Source organism: Anomalospiza imberbis, chromosome 1, assembly GCF_031753505.1.
Source record: "Anomalospiza imberbis isolate Cuckoo-Finch-1a 21T00152 chromosome 1, ASM3175350v1, whole genome shotgun sequence".
In the NCBI taxonomy this organism is placed as follows: Eukaryota; Metazoa; Chordata; class Aves; order Passeriformes; family Viduidae; genus Anomalospiza; species Anomalospiza imberbis.
Window position 1 is genome coordinate 22056635 of NC_089681.1, and position 27351 is coordinate 22083985.

The 27351-nt window shown below is 36.1% G+C and overlaps 1 protein-coding gene across 7 annotated transcripts in view; it reads right to left on the reverse strand.

Moving 5' to 3' along the window:
- The window catches only part of VPS13B (vacuolar protein sorting 13 homolog B), a 431250-nt gene that overhangs the window by 336011 nt on the left and 67888 nt on the right, over positions 1-27351 (reverse strand). For all 7 annotated transcript variants that reach the window (XR_010997092.1, XM_068183911.1, XM_068183916.1 and 4 more), the window contains exons 13-17: positions 24918-25109; positions 24171-24340; positions 21451-21645; positions 19765-19889; positions 303-487 (exon numbers count right to left, since the gene is read on the reverse strand). Coding sequence is in view for 6 of the 7 variants with exons in the window: in XM_068183911.1 (XP_068040012.1) it covers positions 303-487; positions 19765-19889; positions 21451-21645; positions 24171-24340; positions 24918-25109 (867 nt within the window). In the remaining variant the exon portion in view is untranslated. The remainder of the gene's footprint in view (positions 1-302; positions 488-19764; positions 19890-21450; positions 21646-24170; positions 24341-24917; positions 25110-27351) is intronic.

The window sequence follows — 27351 nt, forward strand, 5'->3', positions numbered from 1 at the left end:
AACAACGTTGTACCATATAAGGCAGCAAAAGTGGATGTTTCAGATGAGGGAAGCATGGAAAAATTATCCTGTATGGGAAAATTAAATGCATCCAGAAATTGGTGCCAAGGAGTGAAGCTGGGTGGCTTAGCTTACATCCTGGATTTTAAATATCAGCTATAAATACCCATATACACACAAAAACATTCTGTCTGTTAGCTACTATAAGTAAAAACCTGGATTTAAAGGATATAGCTGTATGGAAGTCACTAGAATTGCTCTGTGCCACAATAAATACTTAACCAAAAGCATCACATATTTACCTGAAGTTTGGAAAACCTCATTCAATAAAGCCTCATTTACCACCACTGAACTGACATTTCCAACAGGATGACACCAGCTCTGATAAATAGTTTGAAGCAGAAGAGTTTGAGCTCTAGTTGCTTGAACTGTCAAATTAGGGAGCTCAAAAATGCATTCTGTTAGTGGGACATGAGCTCGCTTGGTCCTGTTTAAAATAAAAGAAAAAAGGAAAATCATTACTTTGGCACATAAAACTAACCATTTTAAAACTTAGTCACAGAATATTAGAGTGCAAGCAGTTAGTTTGTAAGGTTGGAACTGTGTGCCTATTAGATTTCTTAGATTAGAGCTGATTCTACTTACTCTGAAACATAAACAGGAATTGTTACATGATTTAACTTTATATCTCCCTCCAGAACATGACAGAAAAAACCCCATATATTTTTATCTAATTATCGCCTGATTTGAAAATATTAAATAAAAGCAATTCCATGTGCTCCCATCAAGAGCTACTCAAAATTATGCAGATACTAAAAACACCTGTTCAAAAATTGAATGTTCCAGATTTTTTTATTTACAAAACTTACAGTGCATCACTAAATGACATATGGCTAGTGACCCAAAAAACATACAGACAATATTCATATATCAAAATACAAACAAGGCAATATTCTGTATTTTGCTAGCAGAGCTCAATAAATGATTCTACTATTTTTCAGTGCCTTATCTTTTAACTGGGGAGGAGCAACAAGAGGAGACAGGCATTTGATAAGGCAAAGAAAAGGACATATTTTTGGGAAATAAATTCCTCTGTGACATTATAATCTACCATCCACAAGAATGCTTTACAAAAACTATAGCAAAGTCAGTAATTTACTTTTTCTTCCTAATTTACACATTATCAACTGAAATCAAAAAACAGACTGGTTTCCTACATTCAACAAAAACTATAAAGGTTCTTTAGCCTTCTTAGTCTGGAGCCTTTTCCTGTATCATGTTTTTAACATTATCATTCTTGCCCTAATCATCTCCCACTCCAGCACTGAAATGCACTTTTTCTGCTATTCAGCATTATTTTCTCTAACGTCCTGCATGGCAGGAGGGTTGGAACTGGATGATCTTTAAGGCTGCAACAAATCTTAACCATTCTATGATTCCATGAAATATAATTACTGATCCAAATATTAGCTCATTCTCATTCTGGAGCATCTCCTCCATTAGAAAATTTTAGGGACAAAAAATTTGTCTGTTTAAATCCCCTTAAAAATAAATAATAGGTAAATGTTCCACTGGGAATCAGAGCCTCAAATGAGGCAAAGCTGTTGAAACTGCACACAAAATCCACTGGCCCTGAAAAATGCATGCTTTACGAAAATGCTCAGGGACTGAAAACATGAAGACATGCAGACATTCAATGATTCTTCAGATCAGCAAAATCAAATCTTTCCAAGGAACTCTCAGAAGCAACCGTAATATACCACATCTCCTGTCTAGGCCCAAAAGAAAATGCTAGCAGCTGTATGACCTAACATATGTGACATAGTACTGGCAGCAGGGACTCTGCAGGAGGCTCCATGAATTAAGAAGCAGGCCATTTATGATGCTCAAATTCTAAAACCTTCAGCAGCGTGAAATGACACAAAATTCTGGTAATAAAGAGTAAACTTCCTGAATATTGTGCATCTGATTGTAAGAGTGGGCCTTCACCAAGACAACTGTGAAAAGAAAAATACTACATCACTTCTCAGTTCCAGGATCACTGCGCTCTAGATGAAGCAGCAGAGTAATAAAATATTCTGCTGCTAATACTTTTGGCCCATAAGCTCCAGATGTGACTTATGAAGCATGGTTTGGAAATAAGCATTCTGAACATCTGAAGACATCTCTCAACCACTGTGTTTGCACGGTGGTACAGCTAAACATAATGTCATCAGTTTGAATTTAGACTTGGCCATACAAGCATTCGCCTCAAGTCCTAAACAGAGCCCCTTCCTTTAATTCCTTGTCAATACCAGCAAACAGCTGCTAAGTGAAAACCATCTTCTCTGGACCGAGGAATTAAGCTCAGTGTTAGATACCTACAGTAAAAACAAATATCCACACCTAACACTGTGATCTAGAACCTTTTAAGATAAATCGAAAGACAACTGCTTTTATAGACAGCAGATATCCACTCATTTGAGATCTGAGAATTGCAAATTTAATATCTCTGCAGGTCACTGTTTCTGCCCACTGCTTATGAAGGGACATTACAATATTTCTCAGCTGTGAATGTCTAATCACATATCAAACTGTCATATAAAGCCCATCCACAATGCCATTGCTCTTCACCATTTTAATATGAAAATAAAAAGAAAAACTGATTCTTATGAAAGAAGGTACTCATGAAAGATTTTCAGAAATTGATGTAAATACAGATGAAGGACAAAGAACAAACAAAAACAGATGTTGTAACCTTCTGCAATAGTAATCAGTATTCTTTAGAATGAGGTTTTCCAACCTCATAAAGCTTGGAATCGGGATTACCTGTCTCAAAAATGCTGAGAAGGGGGAGGAATCCAGAAACAAGACTGCCTCTGATTTGCAACTCATTTGAAGCTAATGACACAATTATGCTGCCAGCTTCAAATGCCATTTGCAGAAAAAAACATGGATGAAGGAAAAACATTTCATGTTTATATGGAAGAACTCAGGCTTGTTTTTGGTAGTAGAAATTTCTTTCATATGAACACACACCATGCTCCACAACACCCCTGCAAAATGAGTGGTCTCCTGTTTGACTAAATCCATCTGTCTTTGGAAGTCTGAATCTACCTTTAGGTACAGCCTTTGTTGCTAGAAAAATCAAAACTTGTTAGAGGCCTTTGAAGAACAGGCTTTGTATTAAGCCTTGTTTGGGTTTTGTTTGTTTGGTTTTTGTTTTGTTTTTGTTTTAATAGGAGTCACAAACACCAAACAGCAAGCTAGAACAAAGAAGTTACAAATTACCTGTTTGCGGGAACTTTGCATCTCCCACCTGCCTTATCTGCTGACAGCCAAGTACACACCTTTCTGGAGTACATGACCAGACCCCATTCCAAGCTCACTTCTATCAACTGCAGCACATTAGGTCACCAAAAGGGTAAGAAATATCTGTACAAAACTCCTGAAGCTCTTCCTGTTTCAGTTGAGTACACTGCAAACCTTTCCTGAAAATGCTCTTCTCACAAGAAGTACAAATCATAGAAAATAATGTATCCAAAGACATTTGAATTTAGCTGGTGTAAAAAAACAATTTTAAAAAAGCATTTTTTCTAAATATCAGAAAATTACCTAGTCTGCAAATTAGAACTACTTAATGAGAGATGAAAGAAAAACTGAAAATACCAGTATTAAGTCAGGCAAATAGAGACATATGCTGCCTGGTTTAAAAAAACAAAACAAGACAAAAAAACCACCAGTAAAGAAAAACACTTTGACTCAGACACCCAAAAGGAATGAAGAGCCTGGAACATATTCTGATCATTTCTACCACACAAATGCACAGGACACATGATCACTGTCTTGTGGATACAATTACATAAAACATGTGTCCCATTCCAGCTCCTCAGATACACAAGAAATGCTCTGTGCAAATGTACAGACATACGCCTGTAGCCACTCAAAGAAAAGCCCTGGGTACTGTGAAAATCACAGGTGGAAAATACAATTCTGAAACCTTTTCTGATTTCATCCCAAGTTAGAATTTGAACTTGTTTTCCTAACATTTCCTAGAGTACAAATCCAAGCTCAGTAATCTATCAATTTAAGCAAAATAGGTGTGCATGAGTAAAGGAGTATAAAAGGCAAAAAATGAAAAATAAAATCCATTCCTGTGAAACAAAATGGTATACACAATAATTTATTTATTTTAAAATTTAATATTAGACAGACAGCATAACCCATTTGTTTTACACAGAACTGGAGTTGGAAAACAAGCTATGCATTTTAGGAAAGCTTTTGCATGCAAGACCTGGAAAGAAATGTAATGCATAGCAACATCAGATTGTTTCCTAGTATTGCTTTTTTTTTTTAGCCACGTACTGTAATCCATTATTATTTATCTCAGTATGGAAGTGCACTGTTACATTTTTCTTTTCCAGTATTTTTTTCCTTTTGTTATCCTTTCACACAGCATTTTCTGTATTTCCCTCCTTATTTCTGAATATTATTTTGCAGGATTAAAACTAAGTATTTCAGAACAAAGTGTTTAAGTATTTCAAAAGATGGGTTTCCTAATGTAAAACTGAGAAGGAACCAAGAAGGCAGAAAACATTTTTCGGCAAGCTTCAGAATGAACACAACTCGACAATAAGTCCATCTAAACGCATTTTTATTAGCAAATCAATGCATTTCAGAGGGAATCTGAAGAGCTGTGACAATCACAGCATACAATATAGCAGTGCAAAAGATTCGGCTTTAAAAGTCTGACTATTTAACTAATACATATTACAGCTACTGTACTGACCTATGCTACATTCAGAACTTAAAAGTTTCACATAAAATTGTCCCTTAGGAGTAGTAACAGCGTATGATTTTTTTTTAACAATATGCAAATTCTACACTTACTGTACTTTAACAATCCCATAGGAATAAAGTCTTCTGGTCCTTTTCAGATACGTTTGGAGGAATGGGAAGTTGAAAATAAATCCTTTTTTATAGGAAAAAAAATCAAGGCGGGGGAAGCATTGTACCATGTGTGCAGCAAATGTTCCTTAAAGGAAATTTTAACTAGACCCAGCTAGTGATGAAAGTACAATTATAATTCAGGATTTATGATAACAGTTTTGAAACACAAATAATGCATTTAAAAGATCTTAAAATGTAAGTCTGCCACCAAGCTGCACCTGTTAATATGGAAAAATACATCATTAATAAGGTATTGAGCTATATTTAACCAAGTTTTATGACCCAAGAGATATATTCAAGTAATAAGTGAAAATACAAGTACAAATATTTTTTTTTCAGTAAACCAAATCAGATCAGTGGTTCTATACTGTATCATTGAATTTGCATTAAGCAACTTCATATCAAAACTCTTCACCTTATTAAAAAAGTTGTGGCACATAGTTTTGGTCTAAAAACACTACTTAAAACTGCATTTTGGAACTGTAACAACAATACGAATAATTATTTCTCAAGTCTTTACACTCAAGAGTTAAGATGCAGTTCTGAACATATGTTCATTTAAGTGAACAGGTTAAAAAACTACCAATTCAAACACTCTTCTCTAGGGGAAAATAAATCCTAACTAGCAGGATAGGCTACTCATTAAAGCTGAACTTGGACAAGGTCCAGAATAAATTTAAAGAAATATGAACAAGCTAGTCTTGCTGTGCACTGGCATGGAGTGAAAATGAATCTGTCCTAATTAAATGATTTTTAAATACTTTTTGGTTGTAGCCAGTTTGCTGACAAACTGTAATACAGACTTGCTGAAATATTTTAATAAATCTGGCGTACCATTAAAGAAAATAGTTTTCTTTGCTGTTTTTGAACAAAAACATGAATTGGTCCTTATTATACAGCATGCATAGGCATGAATATAACCAATCCATGTAAGTTCACAGGCCCGTTATGAAATATTTTCCGTTTGTAGACTTTAGGAACAGCAACTCATTCTTGTAAAATCAACACCTCAAAGTGATTGAAAGAATATAGTGGTGAACAGCTGGGTCCAGAGGTTTATACAGAGTCCCCAACTGCAAAGCTGGAACCTACAAAATGTTTGAAAAAATTTGATTTTTGTTATTACTCATATCCTGTACAGTGAAACAGGATTAGTTCATTTTTTCCAAAATAACAAAACCGGCAACCTGCTACTAGAACCTAGCAATTGTGCCTTAGAAGAACCTGAATGTAATTTAAATGCCCAAATAATTTCAGTCAGCATTTGCACACCTTTTCTCTTAGGCAACCAGAAAGTGCATGCTGGTTTTATATGACATGAGCAAAGGCTTCATCTACATACCTACAACAAATGTGTATTTCTACTTAATCTGATGTTTGATATCTAATTTTAAGAAAAGAAAATTTTGATCATTTTTAACATTTAAGTAACTATTATTATTATTATTATTGTAAAAGAAACAATGTCTAGCTCCTTAATGACAAATATCAAACCTCTAAAGGAAACATGTAGGAAGGGAAATGGAAGTATTACTGTTTGAAATGCCAAAATGAAGTCACTGCTAGTCACAAAAAAACCCAAGCATATCCCATGTCCACATATACTAACACGATTTTCAGTCTTCAGGGAGCAACATACAATTATTCATGCTAGAGGGCCAAGTTAGTTACTATTTTAAAAAACCCAAAGAATTAAACTTGCTTTAGAACACTTAATTCCAAAAACACCTCCAAGACTGATGTCTTCAACTTTTGCTCTTCTACAGACTTCACTAAAGGCTGCCTGGTATCTTGCATCATCTCTGACATAGGGGAATTTCCAGCTGCTGCCACTGCCTTGGCCTCTTATTTGTAGGAAACGCTGTTAATTGTACAATTTATTACAAGGGAGAAAACAATGAACTTCAACATTCACCAATTTTTTCTTTTTTCGGTAAATCAAAACATTACCTTGGTATTTCTGAAAATTTTAGATATGGGATTAGAAGAGAAAAATGCCATCATTTTAAAATGGACTCCTGTATAGATTTTTAAACATCAGTTCTGCAATATAAGTTGTCAGTGATGAAAACATTTTTCAAAATGTTCAGTCACATGCAAGCTTAAAAAAAATACCCACAGATTTCCTTGAAACAATTGTGAAAACAAAGCAATATAGGCAGAATATAAACTTTAATATGGCTTAGAAAATTAATAGAGGCTATCCATTCTCAATTCTCAGTACAGTGTGTGTTTTAATGGAATAATATTCAGCTTTATACAGCACAGCAAAAATGAATGCATATTACAAGAACAAAAATAATGAAGTCAAAAAATATCTAAAAGCGAGAAACCTTGAAAAAAAAATCCCTTTTAAGCAAGGAACACACAACTCTGTACATGTTAGAAGCACTAAACTTGGGTTGTTTTCAAAATTATTTTATACATTTTGTCCCATCTGGTCATTAAAGTTAAGATCATTAGATCAAAAATTATGATTGCTACATGTAAATAATATCACTGGTTTGTGACAGAGCAAGAAGTGAGAAAAAGTGACCTGTGCTATGAGACAGCAAGAGAAGAAAGTGTGCAAGAAAAAACAAACACCTGAATGTGAAGATAGGAAAGTTTTAATTTCACCCATCATGATTTGAGCCTCACAAAGCATCTGATGAGTCTTTTTACCTGCAGATTAAATGTTTCAGAAAGCGGGCAAAAAAGCAGTCTATGATCACTTCTAGCTTGGTCATTGCATATGTGCCTCAAAATGCAACAGATCTGAAGTAAAAATTTTTTTATACTAACAAGGTATTTGGGGCTTTCAGTCTTATTTTTAGACAGAAGATAAACTAAGGTGGCTGTTTAAACTGTAATATAGGAACATCTTAAACCTGCAGCTGCATTAGAGAAACATATTTAGGATGTTTAGATCAAATTCAGATTACTGACTCATCAATGGGACAGATGCTAGGGATTTGAACTGCCATCAAACTGCAAGTGGACATCAGTCACTAATTGCTATTTCTTTCTTTGCAAAAAAACTTATTCTAGGCACTAGTTAGTAACTCCAGAAATTATTAAAGTGATATGATATACATTTTAATATATAAAAGAATAAAATTACAAGTTCCCAGCTTGTTATCTTTTGAGGAGATAACAAGCAGACCTCAGTCTTCTCTCTGTATTTAAGGTTTTGATGTGCGTAAACCGTATATATTAAACCATATATAAAGTTACACCTTTAAAGAACTGCATCTTCAGAACTCCACAAGGTATAGGGTGGAGATCTGAAAAAAAAGTGAAAAAAATAAACTTTCATCATGGAATGGCCTCAACATGAATTCAGGACTTTTTTAATTACTTACACTTTAAACATCCAGTCTTTCTTTACTGCTGCAAGAACGTCTAACTTTTTTATTTGGATCTAGGAATCCTCCAGTTGTTGATGGTGGGTGTTAGTGAGAAGAAGGGAAGGGATATGACAGCTGTATTACATGCCGCAATATTCAAATATAAAGACCATGAGAAAAATCAGTATTCATTACAGTGGCCAAAAATCAAAATATATTACAAACATAAAAAAAGCCAGAAGCAAGTCTGGAAAGACACAGGGACATTCAATAGGGAAGCACTGGTTCAATGAAGGTAGTGCAGAGGGAATCAGTCATGTGAAAAGCAGAGAACTTTTACATCTACTTTTTAATTGTGCCTTGTATCTTTTCCTGAGAAAGAGATCCTACGAGAAAAAGCAGCAATGCCAAACTAAATGCCAGCCATCATTATCATTTATCTTGTAGGTAGATGTTAGTTGTGGGCGGGGGACAAGAAGGAAACAGCTGATACTTGCAAACACTGTAACTAAACAGCTGCAGATGACCAAAACCACCAGAGGTGATCAGGTAAAAGTTGCCAGTGGCCATAAACCTCCAACCCACAAAGATCTGTGTTTACTGAAACAAAGCAAGCATTAGTCTTTTTTATCGCTTTTATGAATCCAGTACCATTGCTTTGGATACTACAGTGTATCCAATCTCAGGAGCCACCGGGGTGGTTCAGGGGTTGGGGAGCTGGCTTCCCACAGTGCAGCCTGCTTTACTGTCTAGGGAAGTAACTCCATCCTCTCCCTTTCCCTCTCCTCCTTCCCCCTTCACACAACCCCAGAAGCAGTAGAAACAGCCATTAAATCAATCCTCTAAATCTGCCACACAGAACCATTTGGTTGCCATTAGCAGGTAAAACAGGGAGCCAGAAGGGCTCAAACATGCTGGTGCTCAGTGAAGAAAACTGCACTGACAAACCCAGTTCAAAGGTCTTCTTAGGAACTAACACAGTTTCAAATTCCTTGCTAAAGATTTAAGAGCTGAACACAACCCCAACTTCAAGTAAACAGTAACAACTGATCTCAGTAAAAAAAATTTGTCCAAAAAGGTAAGTGGGTTATGATTTGGGGGCTGCTGTGAATTTCTTCTGCTAAAAACTTTGCATGCTGTTTATTTTCTTTCATAAATAGATAAAATATTTTGGTTGAAAAAAAGGACATATTTGCACTGAGAGAAAAAAGGTTACTTGAAATTCTGGCAATTTTTTAATAGCTAGTCAGAGCAGTAAGAAGGTGCATGTCTGCATTAGCAAAATAAAACTACTATTTGAACAAAGTTATTGCCCTAAATGGAGATGTTACAAACAAAATACACAAAACTAAAAAAAAAAAAAAAAAAAAAAAAAAAAGCTGTATTCTGTGTCTGAATTCTGTCAAATCCAGAAAGATAAAATACAATGGTTGAGGTTGGAAGAGCAATCCTTTAAACCCAACCTCGCTGCTAAATAAAAGGACTTACCTCTCTCCCATACAGTACCACAAAAACCAATTTCACTCTCCTTTAAGAGAGAAGACACAGTATTAAAAAGAAGTTTCTGGAAACAGGGAAGCACATCTTGTTTTTCTTATTACCAGAAAAGCCTTTAATATAGCAAAGGATGGATCAAGGGTATCTTCAACAGCACGGACATGAATGGACAAGGTGTGCTAATTGTTCACATGTACACACTGCATAACTGCAGAAAGAGTACAAAGACTTGAAAATTATTATTTTGTGGCCTCATTAACTATCAACCTCAAAAGAATTTTAAAGGCTATCAAAAGCTATTTAAAGCAAAACATTAAATCTCAGTAAATGTGTAATACGTTATACTTCAAAGACTACAATTATTGTTAAATCTAAATTTACCTTCTTTAAGCATTGACTCTGGAATTACTTTACACCATTCATTCCTCAAAAATAATACAAGCTTTGAAGCAGAATCTATGGATATAGTTTTCCTGCATTCAGTTTTGATCTATTCACTGTGTCTTGTAACATCTATTTAATTAATTAAAAGCTCCACAAGCCCTAGTGAGTCTTCAAGACCATCAAAATTATCACACACATAATTAAGATATTATCAGTAAAACACATCAAAAAGGTATTTTCTTGTATTATAGATATATGCACAGCCAAATCCAACATGAATGCAAAATCAAAGATACCCAAGTTCTTTCAGAGCAACACACTAAGTCAGTGACATTACAGAAGTCCCATTTCCATTTGCTCATTTAAAATATGAGAGCCAGGTTCTTAATTCTCTCATTATCCCTGGGTTTTTCTTCATTATCAAATAAATATTCTAATTGTGTTTACCTAATATTTGCTTCTATTCAATTGCTCATTTTGGAACCAGACAAAGATTAAACTCAAAGAAAACACTAGTTAAACATCAGCAAAGAAAAGAATTATATTGGCTTTTGTTTAAAAAAGCACATACATTATAATGAGAAAAAAATCTGATCAATTGAAATTTCTGTACTGGTGTCTGAACTAACAATCCTTTCTATTTCTTACATTGATGTCAGAAGTACCTACAACAGGTATAATGATTTCCAAATCCAATAAACAGGTTTTATTCTCATCTTTTACTATTTAAGAGCTTCTTATTCCACCTGAGCTTGCCTTTACTTGTTCTCTTTTTTGTTGTTGGTTCAAATGGCCCTCTAACATTCCTATCCAAAACACACCATGCTAAAAATTCTAGTTCAGAAACTAGGAGCTGGTGTCCTTTAGAAGATTAAAACCTAATAAAAAACAGACAAATTTTACCAAACATACAGGCCCAAATGGACATCCAAATATTTACATGCAGTCAACACCATAACACAATACTCATTCAATGCTGTTCCTCAGTATATACACCTGACAGGTTACTTTAACTTCCTTTAAAAGGCATTGCTAAAGAAACAGTAATAAAAATACAAACCTATAAACAACTAGGATAGAAGTGATTGAGGAAAAATGCTGAGAATGCATATTGTTTGTGTGTAAGGAAACAAACACTCAGAACCAAAAAGATCCTGATCTTTTTCATGCCTATGAAAAAGAAAAAGCACCTCTGGGTGACAGAGGGAACAAGCATGAGGAGAATACAGCAAACAAATGATACTGGACACAGGACAGTATGTTTCTTCCACCTAGAGATGAACACAGATGCAGTAAAGATGCTAAGGTATTATGGACAGCTGAATATCCACATGAGCCTTTATATTTGGGTTATTTGAGTCAAGATAAATACAGTTTGTGTTTTAATAAAATGTGTGCAGTCACCATTTATCAGAGGTATCAGCTTCAACTGAAAGTCACATTAATCTGCTTGTAAGAGTAGGTGCATAATTTAACTCTGGTTTCTGGTACCTCACTTCAGGTGGAAGTGATGCTTACCACTTGAGAGTGAAGATCTGTAGAGTCAAAAAGAGATATGCTACAGCTTGGCCAGCAACATGACTAAGTTCCATGAGCATAATGACGGTAAACATAAAAAGATAAACAAAATCAGCAATTCTGTATAGTTTAACTGATAGACATATAGTTTATTCAAGAAGTAAACACACAGCTTTTGTGAAGGTGGATTATTTGGTACACAAGGTAAATAATCCAATATAGTTCCCTGTAGAATTATTCTAAGTCCCAATGAATGAAATGCCTTTTTTTCAAGTCATTGTATTTAATGACTACATATTCTTAAAACAGTGCTTTGAATCCTATCAACTCCCATGGCATGACCTTAAAAAGAAGATGCAAAGAAAAAGGTGAAAGGTAAGAGAGCAACTGCAACACTAAAGCACAGTTCTTCAGAATTCTGTGTAATAACCAACATTTGATTGGGGCTGGCTGGCAGAATGACACCACAATCAGTTTCAGGGTGCAAGTTTCAAGCATGCCTGCTTGCCAGCTATGAAGGCTGAGTGCTGGCTCCAGTAATGGTCTGTGACCTGCTCACTTTCTCTGCACCAGCCTCAGGCTGGCACTTTCTCCAACAATGCTGAAGGGACCGAGCATCTCAGAAGCTGCCCTCAGTCTGAAGCAGCAATATATGTCCTCCTTAGATCTAATTTTTTTTTTCCTGCCTTTGGGAGTGGAAAGGAAAGCTACAGGTAGACATGTGTATATGAACTGAGACACGAGAAAACACCAAGCCTCAGGGTCACAGATGGGTTTCTAGTTATTTAGCAGCAGAGATGCCAGCACAGAGACTCTATTTCTCTTCATAATTCACAGATTCAATTAGCAGCAGGAAAAAAAAAAAAGGCACCAAACTGCAGATAAAATTCTGTAGAAACAAAGGACAAACTTTGAGTGAAGAACTGCCACCAGTGCATCTTTCTAGCCAGATTCTACATGGGTAAAGCCTCATAGCAGAATATGTCACTGAAAATCCTAACAAGTCCTTTTATACAGATAGTGTTACCACTAAGAGAAACAGAATTTCTAAATACATCCAGTGCAAAAGAAATATATATCGGGGATTCAGTTTTTCTTTAGGATCTATGCTATACAACAGCATTTCAGCTTTAAGACTGGGTTTTTAATACCTTTCACCAGTCTCTAATCAAAATGCAGCTTCAACCCTGAAAATCCTTCATATTTTGAAATACCATTTGCTTGTTTCTAGTACATGCCAGCAAATCCTGATGGCAATACTTAGAAACAGTAAACAACTGTTTCTAAGTAAACAGTAGAAGTAATGTCAACACTTAGAAAAACCAGGATTAACTATTCACCATGTGCAATCACTTTCCCTGGACCGATATTAGTTAATAAGCTTAATTTACTTTCACTGAAGAGATTGGACAATTAATTAGTCTAAATAACTACACTGGAAACACTGCCAGTGACTACCCTTTAGTGTCAACTCTACTGAATTTCCTCCTCATGGACAATACTGAACAATACAACTGCTTTCAATTTACATTGATTATAAGTGCACTTTCAACAGATTTGCTGAATGCTGCCTGCCACATCTGCTGAGAAACAGTAACATTTGATGTGGACTTGATTTTTAAAAAAAATTAAACTAGAGGTTTGCAACTGAAGTTAATTTGTTGTTACACTAATCAAGCTGCAAGTCATTTACTCAGAATGCAAAACCCCTCCTGTTCCAAGTGCCTTTCTTGGTAACCAACAATAGCTCCTTCCAGAAAAATGCAGTTGAAAGGTGTCCCAAAATGTTCTTGTTGAAACTTAAAATGTTCATATCACCGCAGATTAGAAATGTAACACACAAGTTTGTTAAGCATCTTCATCCTTATACATAAGCATGACCCCCTTGAACTTTTATAAAGCAAGATATGTTAAATCAATGAAAAGTACTTCTGTTAAAGCTGTTATATCACCCTACATTAGTGTTCACAATATGCTATACTATACTGGCATACTTACTTTTCAAACACTAAGAAACACGTTAAATCAAACTTCTGAAAGTATCAGTCACTGCTCACCTAATGCCCAACCCAAACCAGCTATCAATAATTTTTTTTTAATTTGATTTAGTATTATGTTCTTTGATGCATTATCTAGGCAATAGCAGAGAAGTGGCCAATGCTGAAGCAATCCAGCATGCTCCTTACAGTGCTGTTCTAACTGTTCACATGTGAAGCACGACTACACAAACACCCCTGCAGAACCCAAGAGAATGACTGTTGTCTTCTGCTTTTGCACAGCCCCTATCACTGGCATATCTCAATAGTTCAAACAGGTTTTAAAATGTGCCAGATCTAACTGCAACAATGCTGAGGAAGCTGAAACTCCCCTGCCCCATACACTGAATGCATCTGAATGTTCAGGCATTCCACAATGCCAGATCTTTTCTGTTTTGAAGAATATCCCAAATTTTCATCTGGCAGTTAAATTCAATTACTGACATAACTAATAGTCACAACTGAATGCTCCAAAATGAGTTTCATGTGTTTTCAACCTGTTTCTGCTTCTGACCCAAGAAATGAGTATGCCCCTCAACAGCCCATGTGAAATGCAATCCACACCCAATCTAAATTGACATTGCTCTTGATCTACTGTGACTAGCTAATAAAACAGGCTGCCAAAATCAAGACCTAAGTGTCAATTTATAGGAAAACTTCCTAGATTTATGATCTAATGCTCACAGTTTGTGGATAGTTGGCTCTGTGTTACCTGCCAGTAGGATCTGCTTGACTCTTACTAGCACAACTGCATGGAATGTCATGACAGCTAAATCTTGTGACTCTCAAGCTCACAAATCTATTATGATTTCTAGTCCTAAGTAGATTACTCCACTGGACATGCCCTGCAAAGATGTTTTATTCAAAAAAGTAGCAAAACCAGACAGTTAACCTCATCCTCCTTTATACACTTTTAATCCTCTCTTGGCTGAGCAGCAAATCCTAAAGATCTCCTAGTGTCATGACAGCAGCACCTTGTTGGTAAAGGCCATGTCAGCAGAACCTAATTTCCTTGCTAAATAGCTTCTTACTGTGTAAGAAGCCAGATCTTCATCTACCACTCTGCTTGCAGATCAACATGAATTGCTCTCACCCTTGTCAATTCATGGGGATACCATTAAATGCACACGGTATTTTACAAGATGACCCTTGAAGCAGACACGAGCAGGTGCACCTCCTGGCTAGAACCTATAATGACCTTACTCAACTGTGTAATGAATCTAAGAAATTATTCTATAAATAAGAATAAGGTATACCAGGTACATAGCTTTGATTAAGAGATGGATGTTTGCCCTGTAAGGGACACATGATGGAAGAAAATGAAGTAAAGCTATATAAAAATACAAACACTTTTACAATAACGGAAGTTAGAGCAAAAACTTATGCAGTACTAATGTGGGAGTTAGAATCCTCAGGTTTGGTAATGTTAATATTAAAGCTAGAAAATAAAAGAGAAACTAAATTGTGCGTACAAAGCAACAATTACACCGTGGAAAAAAATCAAAATAAAAGCAAGGAAGTCATGTAAGAAAACAAAATGCTGATGTTCAGGTTCGTGGCAAAGCACATTTTTCGAAATCTTTGCATAATAGTTAGCCAAAGGGCAGTTATAATCTGATTTGCCAATCTACTCTAAATGTAGCAGATTCTAAGGACACAGTAAATGTTTACCTTTACAGTTAAATCTCTGTTGAAATATTAAGTGCAGCTATGCTATATAAATGTTCTTGAGAGTTCATAAAAAGAGCCTACAGAAAATACACATATTCATTCCATGGGTAAAGCACTGCATCTAGATTTCCTAAGTGATCTTTCAGAATTGTAAGTGCACATATTAATAAAATAACTATGTCAGGTCTGTAATTCCCAGCTTTCACAAGTGAAACAAGTGACAGATCTCTGGACAGATGAGGTGCCCAGCATATGATACATACGACTGCCTTTAACAGCAAAGCAAATTTTAAACTTTTGTCAGCTTTTGTCAATAATGATTAGCACTTTAATAAAAAAACTGAAGAAATGAAACTACAGTGCCAACACAAATCAAATCTCCGGTTACCAAAAATCCTTCTTCATCAGAAAGATGAATCTTGATGAAGATTAGCACACTGCATGTATTTAAGCTGAAAATTTCTTAAGACAGTCCGCAGAGAACAGCTCAAAAGAAAGAATCTTAGCAGAAACTGTATCTATTAAGCATGTCTAAGACTGAACTTTGTTTGCTAATAATTATTGAGATCTAATTGCAAGTTTCTATTCAAAATTTTTGTTCTGAAAGAGTAAAAACTCAAGAACAATCAATTAAATGCTCTGTACTCTCTAATAATTCAAGTGCAGTCCATGAAGTCCTAGATAATAATTTACCCAGCAGGTCCTCAACCTCTTTATAAAAGGTTAATTTACACACTCAAACTTAACATGACTAGCTATTAGTCAACTCTGTACTGGTGCCTCCTTGAAAGCAGCAAACAGCAGCTATTGCTCTGGTATCCAAATAATAAAGAGGGGACCCACTATCAAGAAAACAGATCTCCTGAAAGCAGACTACAGGACCAAGAAGCTGAACAGAAAGGAATCAGGGATAATGAAGTCACCTTCATTTATAACTTCATTCTACCAGAGCTGAGAGTCTGAAAATCTGTCAAAGGTAGAGACAGTAAGTGAAAAACTTCCTACAGACCTGAGAAACAAAAACACGAGTCTGGAACACTTGTTTAGAGAAAACAGGTTAAGCAAAGCAAAAAAATAACACACCTAACTTGACTGATATCTAGCTCAAAATATAGAGAGGACACATCACTGTCAATCAGACACCAGAAAAATAAAATGAAGGCTATTATAAATCCATATTCTGTACTGTTAATTTAGCATTCCTCAGAAGTACAATGAAGTGCTATCATAGAAGTGATGGAAGGTTATAACACTGAAGTGTCTCACACCAGATTACCTCATCTGTTACCACAGACATTGAAGCCAAAAGAATAAAAGAAAATCAGCTAATTCCTCTCAAGATTTCTGTTTGGCAATAAACATTCTTGTCATTCACTCTAGGCTTTTAACCATATTCTGCTAATTCTCAGTTGGTTTTAGACATCCTCCTGAAAGCTCTGAAAGCTGCTTTACAATCTGGCATGCAACACTACATAAAGCAGTTGTAAAATATTGACATTAACATTGTATTTTGCATCTTGTTACACTTGACAAAAACAAAAGACCAGATGGTTTGTTCTTTCCAATAAAAACAGATTAGCTATGCAATTTAAAAGATGTCCAAGACTTAGTTAACTAGTAACTTCGAGCACATTTCTTTCATACAAATAAAGTGTACTAACTGAAATTAAAAGAGACATCAATCTAATAGGTAAACAGCGCTTTATGACTGTTCATGGTCATTTACTGGAATTTACTGGAGTGACGTTGCTGAAATTTTATCTGTTAAAACATCCTGCCAATGTTTATTAACTAGTTTTAAAAAATTAATATTACTACAGTATTTTATACACTTTATATAACAGTAATTTTTAGATTATTGTACTGAAACTAGAAAAGAAACTTATTGTACTGATTTATGTCAGAAATAAAGTTGAGATTTTCACTGTTAACTCAAAACATACTACCTAAGGGATTCCATAACAGTTCATAAAATGTCTTTGTTTTTAAAAGGTATGGTCTGTGGTATGTATTTTCTACAAAGAAACAGAAGAACACATGTAGCATCAGATGTGTGCACTTTAAGAAACTCTGGAATGTGAAATCCACAAATCCAAATAAAGCAGGTGGTATAATTTGGGAGGGAGGACTGAATTTAAGTTTAATGACATTACCAGGTTATCCTACCAGACTAATTCTCACTCACTGCATGACTTCAATGAAGCTCTCAGTCCTCATGCTCATTTTGATTTAGCTGAAGTGCTATTTGATGCGTTTCATCTGGAGTTTTACTCACTTCAAACTACACTTCATTTAACCAGGCTGCTGCTGTACTCATTTGTTTTTTTACTTTATTACTCACAAATTGGTGTTGCTTAGTTTAGATAAATGGTTAGACCAAGTTCATTTTATAAAGTTTTTTTTTATTTCATTAAGAGATAAATAAGCCACAGAAAGATCATATCACAGGAAAAAAGTGAGAAAACCATCAAAACACACTAGACCACAGGACCACAGTAAGTGTTGGTCTCGCAATATCTGCTAATAAATGCCAATAGATGGTTTGCTGCTTTAAGGCAGGACCATTCCCCTGCCTCCACTCCCCAAAACTACAGCTCCTTCCAGCTGGGCATGCATGGTAATACAATGCATTTTAAAAGAGAGAGACAAAGAATGTGAGAGGGGCAGATTACACAAGAGAATCTAAGAATGCACGAGAGAGGGAGACTGTAAAGGCAAGACCAGGAACACGAGAGAGGATGAGGGCAAGTGTGAAACAGTGCACAAGGAAAAGCACAAGAAAGCAAGCGTGAGCGAGAAGAGATGGAGCACAGCAAGCACAAGCACATGCAGAAGAGCACAAGCACACTCATGAGAAAGCAGCAGCACTTGAATACCACTAACTTGTCAGATGACAGATTTATTTAAAAACTCATGCCTAAAATCATTTTTTTTGATTTTGCACAACTAAACATAGGGTTTAGAATATAGTGAAGAAATTTAAGTTTGCCATTCAACACTGATTTATTCATGCAGTTTGCTAATCAGGATTACTAACCAGAGCTTAGTGTTAAATGTCAGATAACATAAGGAAAGGCTGTCAGTTGTAAAGTCCTGAACTACTCTGATTAGTGCTGATTATAGGGTATCCTGGAAACTTTTTTTTAGCCAAATGGTACAACACAACAGCAATTAATTCAAAATCATTAATACTTTTGTAAACTATTGATAGAAATTATGACAAAGTCAGTTAGGCTGCTACCACCTGGTGGTGTGCTGACAATGCTAAAACCCATTTACATTTAATATGGTATCACAGCTTGTGAAAGAAAAATTAGTACATTCTTTGCATGACACTAAGAACAATTATAGAAGTACACTTTTTTTGTATAATCCATTAAGGTTTCACAAACAAAATTATCTTACAAATTAACTATTCAACACAATGTTTGAAGCCAAAATATTTAACCATTAACATGCTTTTTTATTGTCTTGTCACTTTATGTAATTTTTTTTTGCATGGATTTAGTCACAAAGCAGTATTACAGACAGCTACTACTCAAAATGAGGGATAAAGAAAACGAATACCTTGTCTAAAATATTGTCAAAATGGATTTTCCTGAAAATAGTTTTTGTAAATGCAACCTATTAATATAAGCTATTACACACTGACATTAATGATGACAATATTGAACTGTAGAGATAAATTTAAATACTGAATTTCCATTGCATTTAAGGCTAAAAAAAATTATATAGCATATTTCATAATAAAGTATGGAACTGTTTTCAGAAGAAAAATATTTAACATCTGAACTACTACAAACAGTTTAAATATCTCATCACAATGTTGAAACACTTCCAGCTGTAAAGGGAAACAAAAGTGTAATAGAAACATTTTGGATTTGGGATGCTTGGGTGTTTTACCCTCCAGTTTGCTGCTTTTTATTTGGTTGAATTTAAAAAAGAAAAAGCTGACCTATTCAGTTAAAACATCAAGCTTGCCATCAGTATGTAACTTCAACTTTTGTATCAGCTCAAGAAAGAATGGCGACTGGTTCCAGAAACCTACAAGGTCTAAAAGAAAGCCGTTTACCACAGGGCTTCTGTATCACAGAATATGCAGAGTTGGAAAAGACCCACAAGGATCATTGATCTGGAGTGACTGGCCCATACTGGGATTGAACCAGTGACCTTGGTGTCATTAGCTCCAGGTGTCTCAGCCAAACTAGGGTCTAAAATGTTTATTGACAGCTATCCTTACAAAGAAACCTATGAACTACAACAGATGTAATAGCAGAATATGAGAGGAGACAGAGAAGTTTAGGGATGTATGCAAAGCTTGGCATTTTTAAATCCCTCATTAAAAATTCAAAAGTAATTGTACACATGACTTAAACACACTGTACAGGCTTAATACTCACCAGTATTTGGGGAACTTGATCAGCTTGCCATAAACAGCAGTACTGAATGAGGGGATAACTGGAACAGGGATGCAGTATAATCCTTTACTGTCCAAAGAAGTCAGTGCTGCTTGAAAACCAAATATCTGGAACAAATTCAGTTGGTCAAATGGTATAATATCACGTCATTAGATTACTTTACTTTCAAGATATTTTGTAACATATGTACTTATAAATATGCTCAGTAAATATTAAATAAATTGTGTATTATATTTAGATAATTCCTTTTCCCCTAACATACATATAGCTACAAAAATCTACTTCAAATAATGCCCTAAAAATACAGGTAAAAATATTTTCTTCACTCAAAAAATGTTAACTACGGTCTGCTGTATTTAAAAGAACACTGAATTACAATTTTTAAACTCAAATACTTTAGTCTATATCCTTTAAACTTGCAGATTACATACAGCCTTTCATACAAAATAAAATCACTTTGAGTAATTATAACAACACTGGTATGAAAGAGTGGTATTTAAGGAAATTAGAAACTTCCCTTCAAAGCTTTTTTTCTTCATAAAAGCCTGGCTACAGAACGATTCATCACAGGAATTCTTTATGATTTTTCCCCATTCAATATGGCAAAAAAACTGCTATAGATTTGTCTTTTAACATGCTGTACCACTATTCACAAGAACAGAACAATTCAGCCACTATTAAAGCTAGCAAATAAACCCTTTAAAAACCAAAGCTGATGTCCAAATTTTGCAACGAAAATGTTTTCTGAAGAGAAAAAAGAATCCTCTCAAACTGAAAAACATACAGATGACTTGCAGTACTGCAATTCCAATCACTTTAAATGCCACAGAGGGTAAACATATCACCCAGAAAACTGAAAGCTTGCCATGCAATTCTGAAACACAGTTTCTTGTATGCAGATAATAAAGATTTAAATAATTAAATTCTTCTAAAATATCAGCATAGAAGTGAATAGATAACTGAGAAATTGCCTAAAATTAACAGTAGTAGTATTATATATTTATACTTTAGTAGCACCCAAAAGATTTCAAACTTCCTAAGCACATCCTAAAAGGCTGGAAAGGCCTGCTTTAGAACTCCTCCACAGAGCAGATGGCAACTGAACCATCTCAAAACAATTTGCCATATCTTAAGCTTCCCCCAGCCTCACAACAAGAGCTCCTCTCACATAATGCATCTCTAATTGTGAACATTCAGAGATCTGTCCTCTTATAATGAAAAACAATTAAATTGTTTGCTAACAGTTTTTGATTGCATATCTTCACTGTGATGGTTTTGCTCTATCAATACTACTAGTAGTGATGGTTTTTCCTCCTAACTTCCTATCAGGTTCGTAAGTTTGTAATTTTACAGCAATCTACAAACCATAGGAGCATTATCTCAGATGAGGAAAAAGGTTTCTTTCTGAATAATTTTAACTCTGTCTTGTCACAAGGACCTTGGGGGCTTCAGTTTGCAGTTTCCTCAGATGAAGTGTGCAGAGCATATTACAAAACACTTGGCTCAAGTCAGAAGCAGCAATCCCAAACAACAACACTCTGTCAAATGTGTTTACTCTATGGCCTTTCAGATTAGCTGAAAACATCATTACAGGAAACCTGCTAACACTTTGGATTAACTAAACATACATGATCTTCTTCTCAGCACACATCTCAAGCGCTCACTCACCTTCAGATAGCAGTGTGAGTAGCAGTAATGAAGCAGGTTGTCGGACGGCTGGCCGAGGCTGCTGACCACATGCACCAGCTGCTCAGCGTACATCGGCACTGAGTGCTCCAGGTTAACCTTGTCCACCAAAATCCGGATGGAAGGCAAAGGCCGCAGGGGCTGGAAACTTGCAGCATTTAACAGTCCACTTAAATTCTAGGGCAGGGAGGGAAAAAATCATGTAATAATTTAGATGTATTATTTATTGTATCTGTATGTTCTTACCTAAACATGCAAGAAAATCTACATGAAATAAACTATTTATAGATACCATGGCATTATACTATAAATCCTCAAATGTTTCCAAAATATTTTCTTTGATGTTTAAAATAATCAACTTTTTATCTGGAATTGTCTTAGGTGCAGGTGTCCAGGTGCTGGTGGTACAGGGGCAGCTTCTGTGAGGGGACACCAGGGGCTGTCCTGGGCCAGGTTCACCAATGCTGCGATAGCCCCACCACAGGGCTCAGCTGAGCTCCTCGGCCAAGCTGGGGGCACCTCTGAGCAAACAGATTTAAGAATGGGCAAAAACACCACACAGGCTCCAAAGACTCAGAGAATAAGTGAGAAACAGCAACATGAAAAGCAAGGTCAGAGCAGGAGCAGTGGTGCTTCAGGCACCATAGCAGAGCTTCTCTTGCAGCCCACAAGAGACAACATGGCAGCCCATGCTGGAGCAGGTGGAAATGCCCTGAAGGGCACTGCAGCCATGAGGAGAGCCCATACTGGAGCAGATTCTCCCTCAAGGACTGCAAACTGCCAGAAGGACTTGCACTGAGGCAGAACAGTGGGAGAATGAGGGAGTTGCAGAGCTCAGCTGTTACAGACTGACACCCATCTTCCATTCTCCTTCCCCCTCTGTCAAGGGGTGTGAGGTAGAAGAGTCAGGGAATGAAGGAGTGAAACTGAGTCTGAGGGAAAAAAGGGCAGAGGGGATATATGTTGTTTGGAGTCTTAGCAATAAGTGAAATGTATTGCCCCAAGTCAAGTTTGTTCTGCTCATACTGGTAATTGGTAAGTGATCCCCCCCTCCACCCTGACCCATCCCATTCTCTCCCCCACTGCTCTGTTGAGGAGGGGGAGTGAGAACAGCTGGGTAAGCATCTGGCAGCTGGCTGAGGTCAACCCAGTACAAGAATATGCAAAGTCAAAATATTTCATCCTATAAAATCTTTGTTTATCTTTTTATCACTCCAAAGTACTATCACCATATTACTTATCTCATACTGATCTACCCTTTACACTGTCATCTTTTATGTATTCAGTCATGCCAGGTATCTCAGCAAAAGAAGATGCCAGTCCATAGAAAATAAATACCACAATTTTAGACATCCAAGTCTATTTTTCATAGTATCCATTAAAATGGAGTACTGCACCCAGTACAGGTTGGACCTGGGCATAGAAGAATAAATTTGCTGCAAACAAGGTGGCTGTGGGGATGGAGCACATGAGCTATGTTTTAGGAGAAACAGAGACAACTGAAGTCTTTCAGTCTGGAGAAGGCCAGAGAAGAATCCTACTCCTGCCTACTGCAACCTACTGGGAGGGTACAGAGAAGAGCAAGACAGAAGAGGTGCTTATTCAGCACTTGACAGAATGACCCCTGGAGCAACCCACTCCTGCTTTGGATAGGATGCTGAACTCCTGGAGAACACCTCCAAACATCTCTTCCAATCCAAATTACACTACAAATCTAAAAATTTTATTCAATATGCATCAAATAGGACAATAAGTTGATGTACATATGATTTTCAATCTAAATTTCAAAATCATTATTTTAAATACGCTTGGCTTCATTCAAGAAATGTAAATTGAGACTCCAATTAATGACTACATCAACCAAAAATTCAAGTTGGAATTTAAGTTCTTTACCTCAAACCTACAACAAACATGGGACCGTCTGCCCATGCCCATAAGGTGAAAAGCTCCACAACCCACTGCACTACTCAGTGCAATGTATTAAAAAGTGCTAAAAAGGAAAAAACTTCTCTGCTTTTCTTCCCACTCCCTCCCTTATCAATAAAACACCTTCCAGCCTCTGGCACAAGAGATAAACCTACTGCAAGTCTTCACTACAAGCCACAGATTTATCCCTACAGTATCTCAACGTTGCACATTGAAGGAGGAGACCTATAAGAATAAAACCAGTATAGGATTCTTTTGCTGGCATTATTCTACACATAACCAAAAGATAAAACAAATGAAGGCTATCAGGAAATTTCTGTCTCTCTGAGCTAGTCATTCAGCAGTTAAATGCCCAAGTTCTGCTGACATCCTGTCTGGAACTGGCACACACAGAGCTGGCTATTAAAACCTATGTCATCTCTATAGAGCCTCTGTATTAAAAGACTTCATACTTGACCAAGATTATGAAGATCTGCAGAACAGGTACTCTTCTGATCAAAAGATCAGAGCTACTGCCTTTCCATTTGCTCGATGCTTTAAAATATCTTTTATTCAAAAGTAGTTTTCCTATCCATAGATAACAGCTTCAGTTTCCAAGTCGAACTGGTCAGATGCCACTCATTTTAGGTATCTGAAGTTAAGGCTCACAGACACCAAACTAATCCAGAATACATCAGTGATACATCCAGCATGTGGAATAACAGGCCAGTAAGAAAACTTATATCAAACAGCACATGCTGATATAAAGAACTGAATCATTATCTGTGTATACATACCTTCTCACCCATGATTATGGGCAACAAGTGGTCTAGTAAATTGAATTCTGCCACAGGGATTATAATTGTACACTTAAGAACAGTGAATGTTGTAAGTCTAGTAGGAATGTATTCCTCCAGTGATGCTACTTCTTCTGAGCTTGGCATAGTTCTACTTCCATCCATAATATCTACAATAAATGAAGATTACATATGTTTCACTAAAATATATAAAATGAGCCCTACAGCTGATGTTTCAGAAATGCCTAAGGACTAACAAAAAATGCAAAGCTTACCCCCTGCCCCTTCACAGTTAATAATGTTATTCCACACTGCTTCTACCTAAGGCTAAATGCAATACTAACTGATTTTCCTTACTTGAAATCTGTATTGCTCTGAGAAACTCATCTTAACAGTCTACCATAACTTATTTCCATGCATTTTCATCCTAGTTACCTATTATTTGAACTAATAAATACCAGTAGGAATACTTTCTTCTCTAAGACTCCAAAATTAAGCTAGAGTAGAAAATGAAGTAAGCTATTCTTACTCAACATGAGGCTTATAATTAAAACAAATGGCTTTCAGAGTGTCTGAAATTATCTCAGAAGCACATCCAACACTGATGGCGATATTGTGATTAATTTACCTGTATTTTACATTTTCCTCTTCAGACTAATAAAAACTATATGAAAGCTGCACCTTTAAAAGCACTAAATGTAGTCTGGTATAATTCTGTATATTTGTGTATATGCAATAGGAGCAAACCTGGTTTTGTTCTGCTGTATGGTTCATACTCATGTTCCAGAGCACAAACTATCATTTTCATGATGCGGTGCACTGCGCTGCTATCCAGTCGAAGATTGAGTGGACCCACAATGAGGCTTTTTGTGGACATCTCCTGAACATTTCCAAAATCTTCACTCTTTGCTGAAGAAAGGTCTTGCTGATTCCCTGAAACTACAACAAGTTTTATAAAAAGTTACACTAGACAATTGGACAAAATAACATATTTTATCACCTACTCCTGTTTCAAATCCTGTGATCAAAGACTTAATAAATATACAGAAAAATATTACTATGCAAATATAACACACAAATATACAATGACTGGTTTAACTGGTTTTAACAAAATTATTTCTGGTAAATGCAAAGGTATTTCTGGTAAAGAGCAAATGGGGCAAATTTCTGCCTTGCCTTCAAGCAGAATACAACTTAGGAAGTCTTCCATGAACTTTGTAGCTCTCAAATTTGGGACTCTTTGGAGGTGTCTAAACTTCTATGGCAGCTTAAACCCGTGTGTCAATGACAGCCATGGTGTTCAAAACTTTCTCCAGCTTGTCACAAAGATATGTATCCCAATTAATCAAGGAAAATATGTGCTGCAGAGACATGACAGATCTGGGCCGTTGAAAGGTTAGCTGCCATGACAAGACTGGGAGAACCAGACTCAAAACCAAGATAAACACTTCCTTCCATTCACTTTTACCACCATTCAGTGATGTATGGGCAGCAAGAAAGAAAATTTCTTTAATGATTAGGTCTCAGACTGTTTTTTTAAAGAGCCAACAGAGATAAAAAGAGTAGTTTAGTAGAGTAATGAGATAGACCAAAATCATACATTCAGTGTATACAGGCTATTCATCTGCTACCAAACAGCATGACCGTTTCTCTAAACATACTTCATAGAAATTCTTCAGTTAAATCATGCAGATTTCAGAAGCTCAAGTTTTCCTGTCATATATGGCATTTTTGTAAAAATATAGCCCTATCCCTCTAACATTTTTCGCTTGCTGAACTTCACTCTGATTTTTTCCTAAGATCATTGCTTTGACAGTATCTTCATTGCTTTGACAGAAGAGCTAAACATTAAATATCTTGCTGACCATAACATAAATGAATAGTCTGACAAAATAAGCATAAAGATTAAATGGTTCTGAGAAGGAAAATGGAGCTGGTGATGGGCCTGGAGCACAATACTTCTGAGGATCTGAGGGAGCTGGGGTTGTTTAGCCTGGAGAAAAGGAGCTGAGGGAAGACCTTATTGCTCACTAGATCTACCTGGAAGGAGGGTGTAGCAAGGACAGGAGGTCAGACTCTTCTCCCAGGTAAGAAGCTACAGGATGAGAGACCTCAAGTTGTACCAGGGGAGGATTAGATTGCATATTGAGAAAAAACTCTTCACTGAAACTGGCTACAGGCACTGGCACAACCTGTCTAGGTAAACATTGCAACAACAATCCCTGGAAGTGTTCAAAAATGTATGAATATGGCACTTGGGGACAGTTTAGGGGTGAACATGGCAGTGCTGGGTTAATGGTTGGACTCAATGAGTTCTTTTCCAACCTTAACAATTCTATGATTTCTGGTTGCCCAAGAGGAACCCCATCATTCACCCTTTTGTCTATCCTTTACTGTACTCTTTTTACTGCAATTATTCAAGATAGTCTTTGTATTGAGGGAAGCTGAGCTTGGTGGAAAAGGAAGAACGAATAGGGTTTTTTTTTTCCTTTATGTTTAAATCATTCTCCATAAAAACACTGTTGCTTCTAAGCACTGGGGAGGAGAAAGGTCCTCAAATAAACTGAGACTATGCTGAATTTGATGCACAGCTGGCATAATGCTCTGCAGGCCTTTACAGGCTTACACACTCAGCAGAAGAATTAACTCTATCCTTAAAAGCCTAACAGAAGTTGATAGTGAGAGAATTTATAGCCTCTGCTTCCCTTGGTTTGTTGTTTTTCTGAGAAGAAAAAGAACAATAAAAGAAAGATAAAAGGACAGAAGGATACTACCTCATAAAACCTACTCAAATCTTCAGCTGGAACTGAATTACAATCTTTTGAATGAATCCTAAAAGGGATTTTTTTTAAACCCAGCATACTGACTTCTGCATTTATTTTATAGGCAGTTAACATATATACTTTTATCCTTCCAATTCTACACGGTACTCAGTTCAGATGAACACTACCAAAGAGTGTAAAAAACCATTCCACCACATAAAAAATAATAAGGCCAAAAATATTAAGGCCAGAAGTAGTAACAGCCTGCCTTTTCAAAGAGGAAAAAATTAGACTTGCTTGTATATACTGTATGTATGTGAATAATATATATAAGTGACAGAATTCATACAAACCACTTTTTGGAACAATTCCAGTTAATTCCATCTAAATGCAAACAGAAAAGGTAGAAAACCTATTGG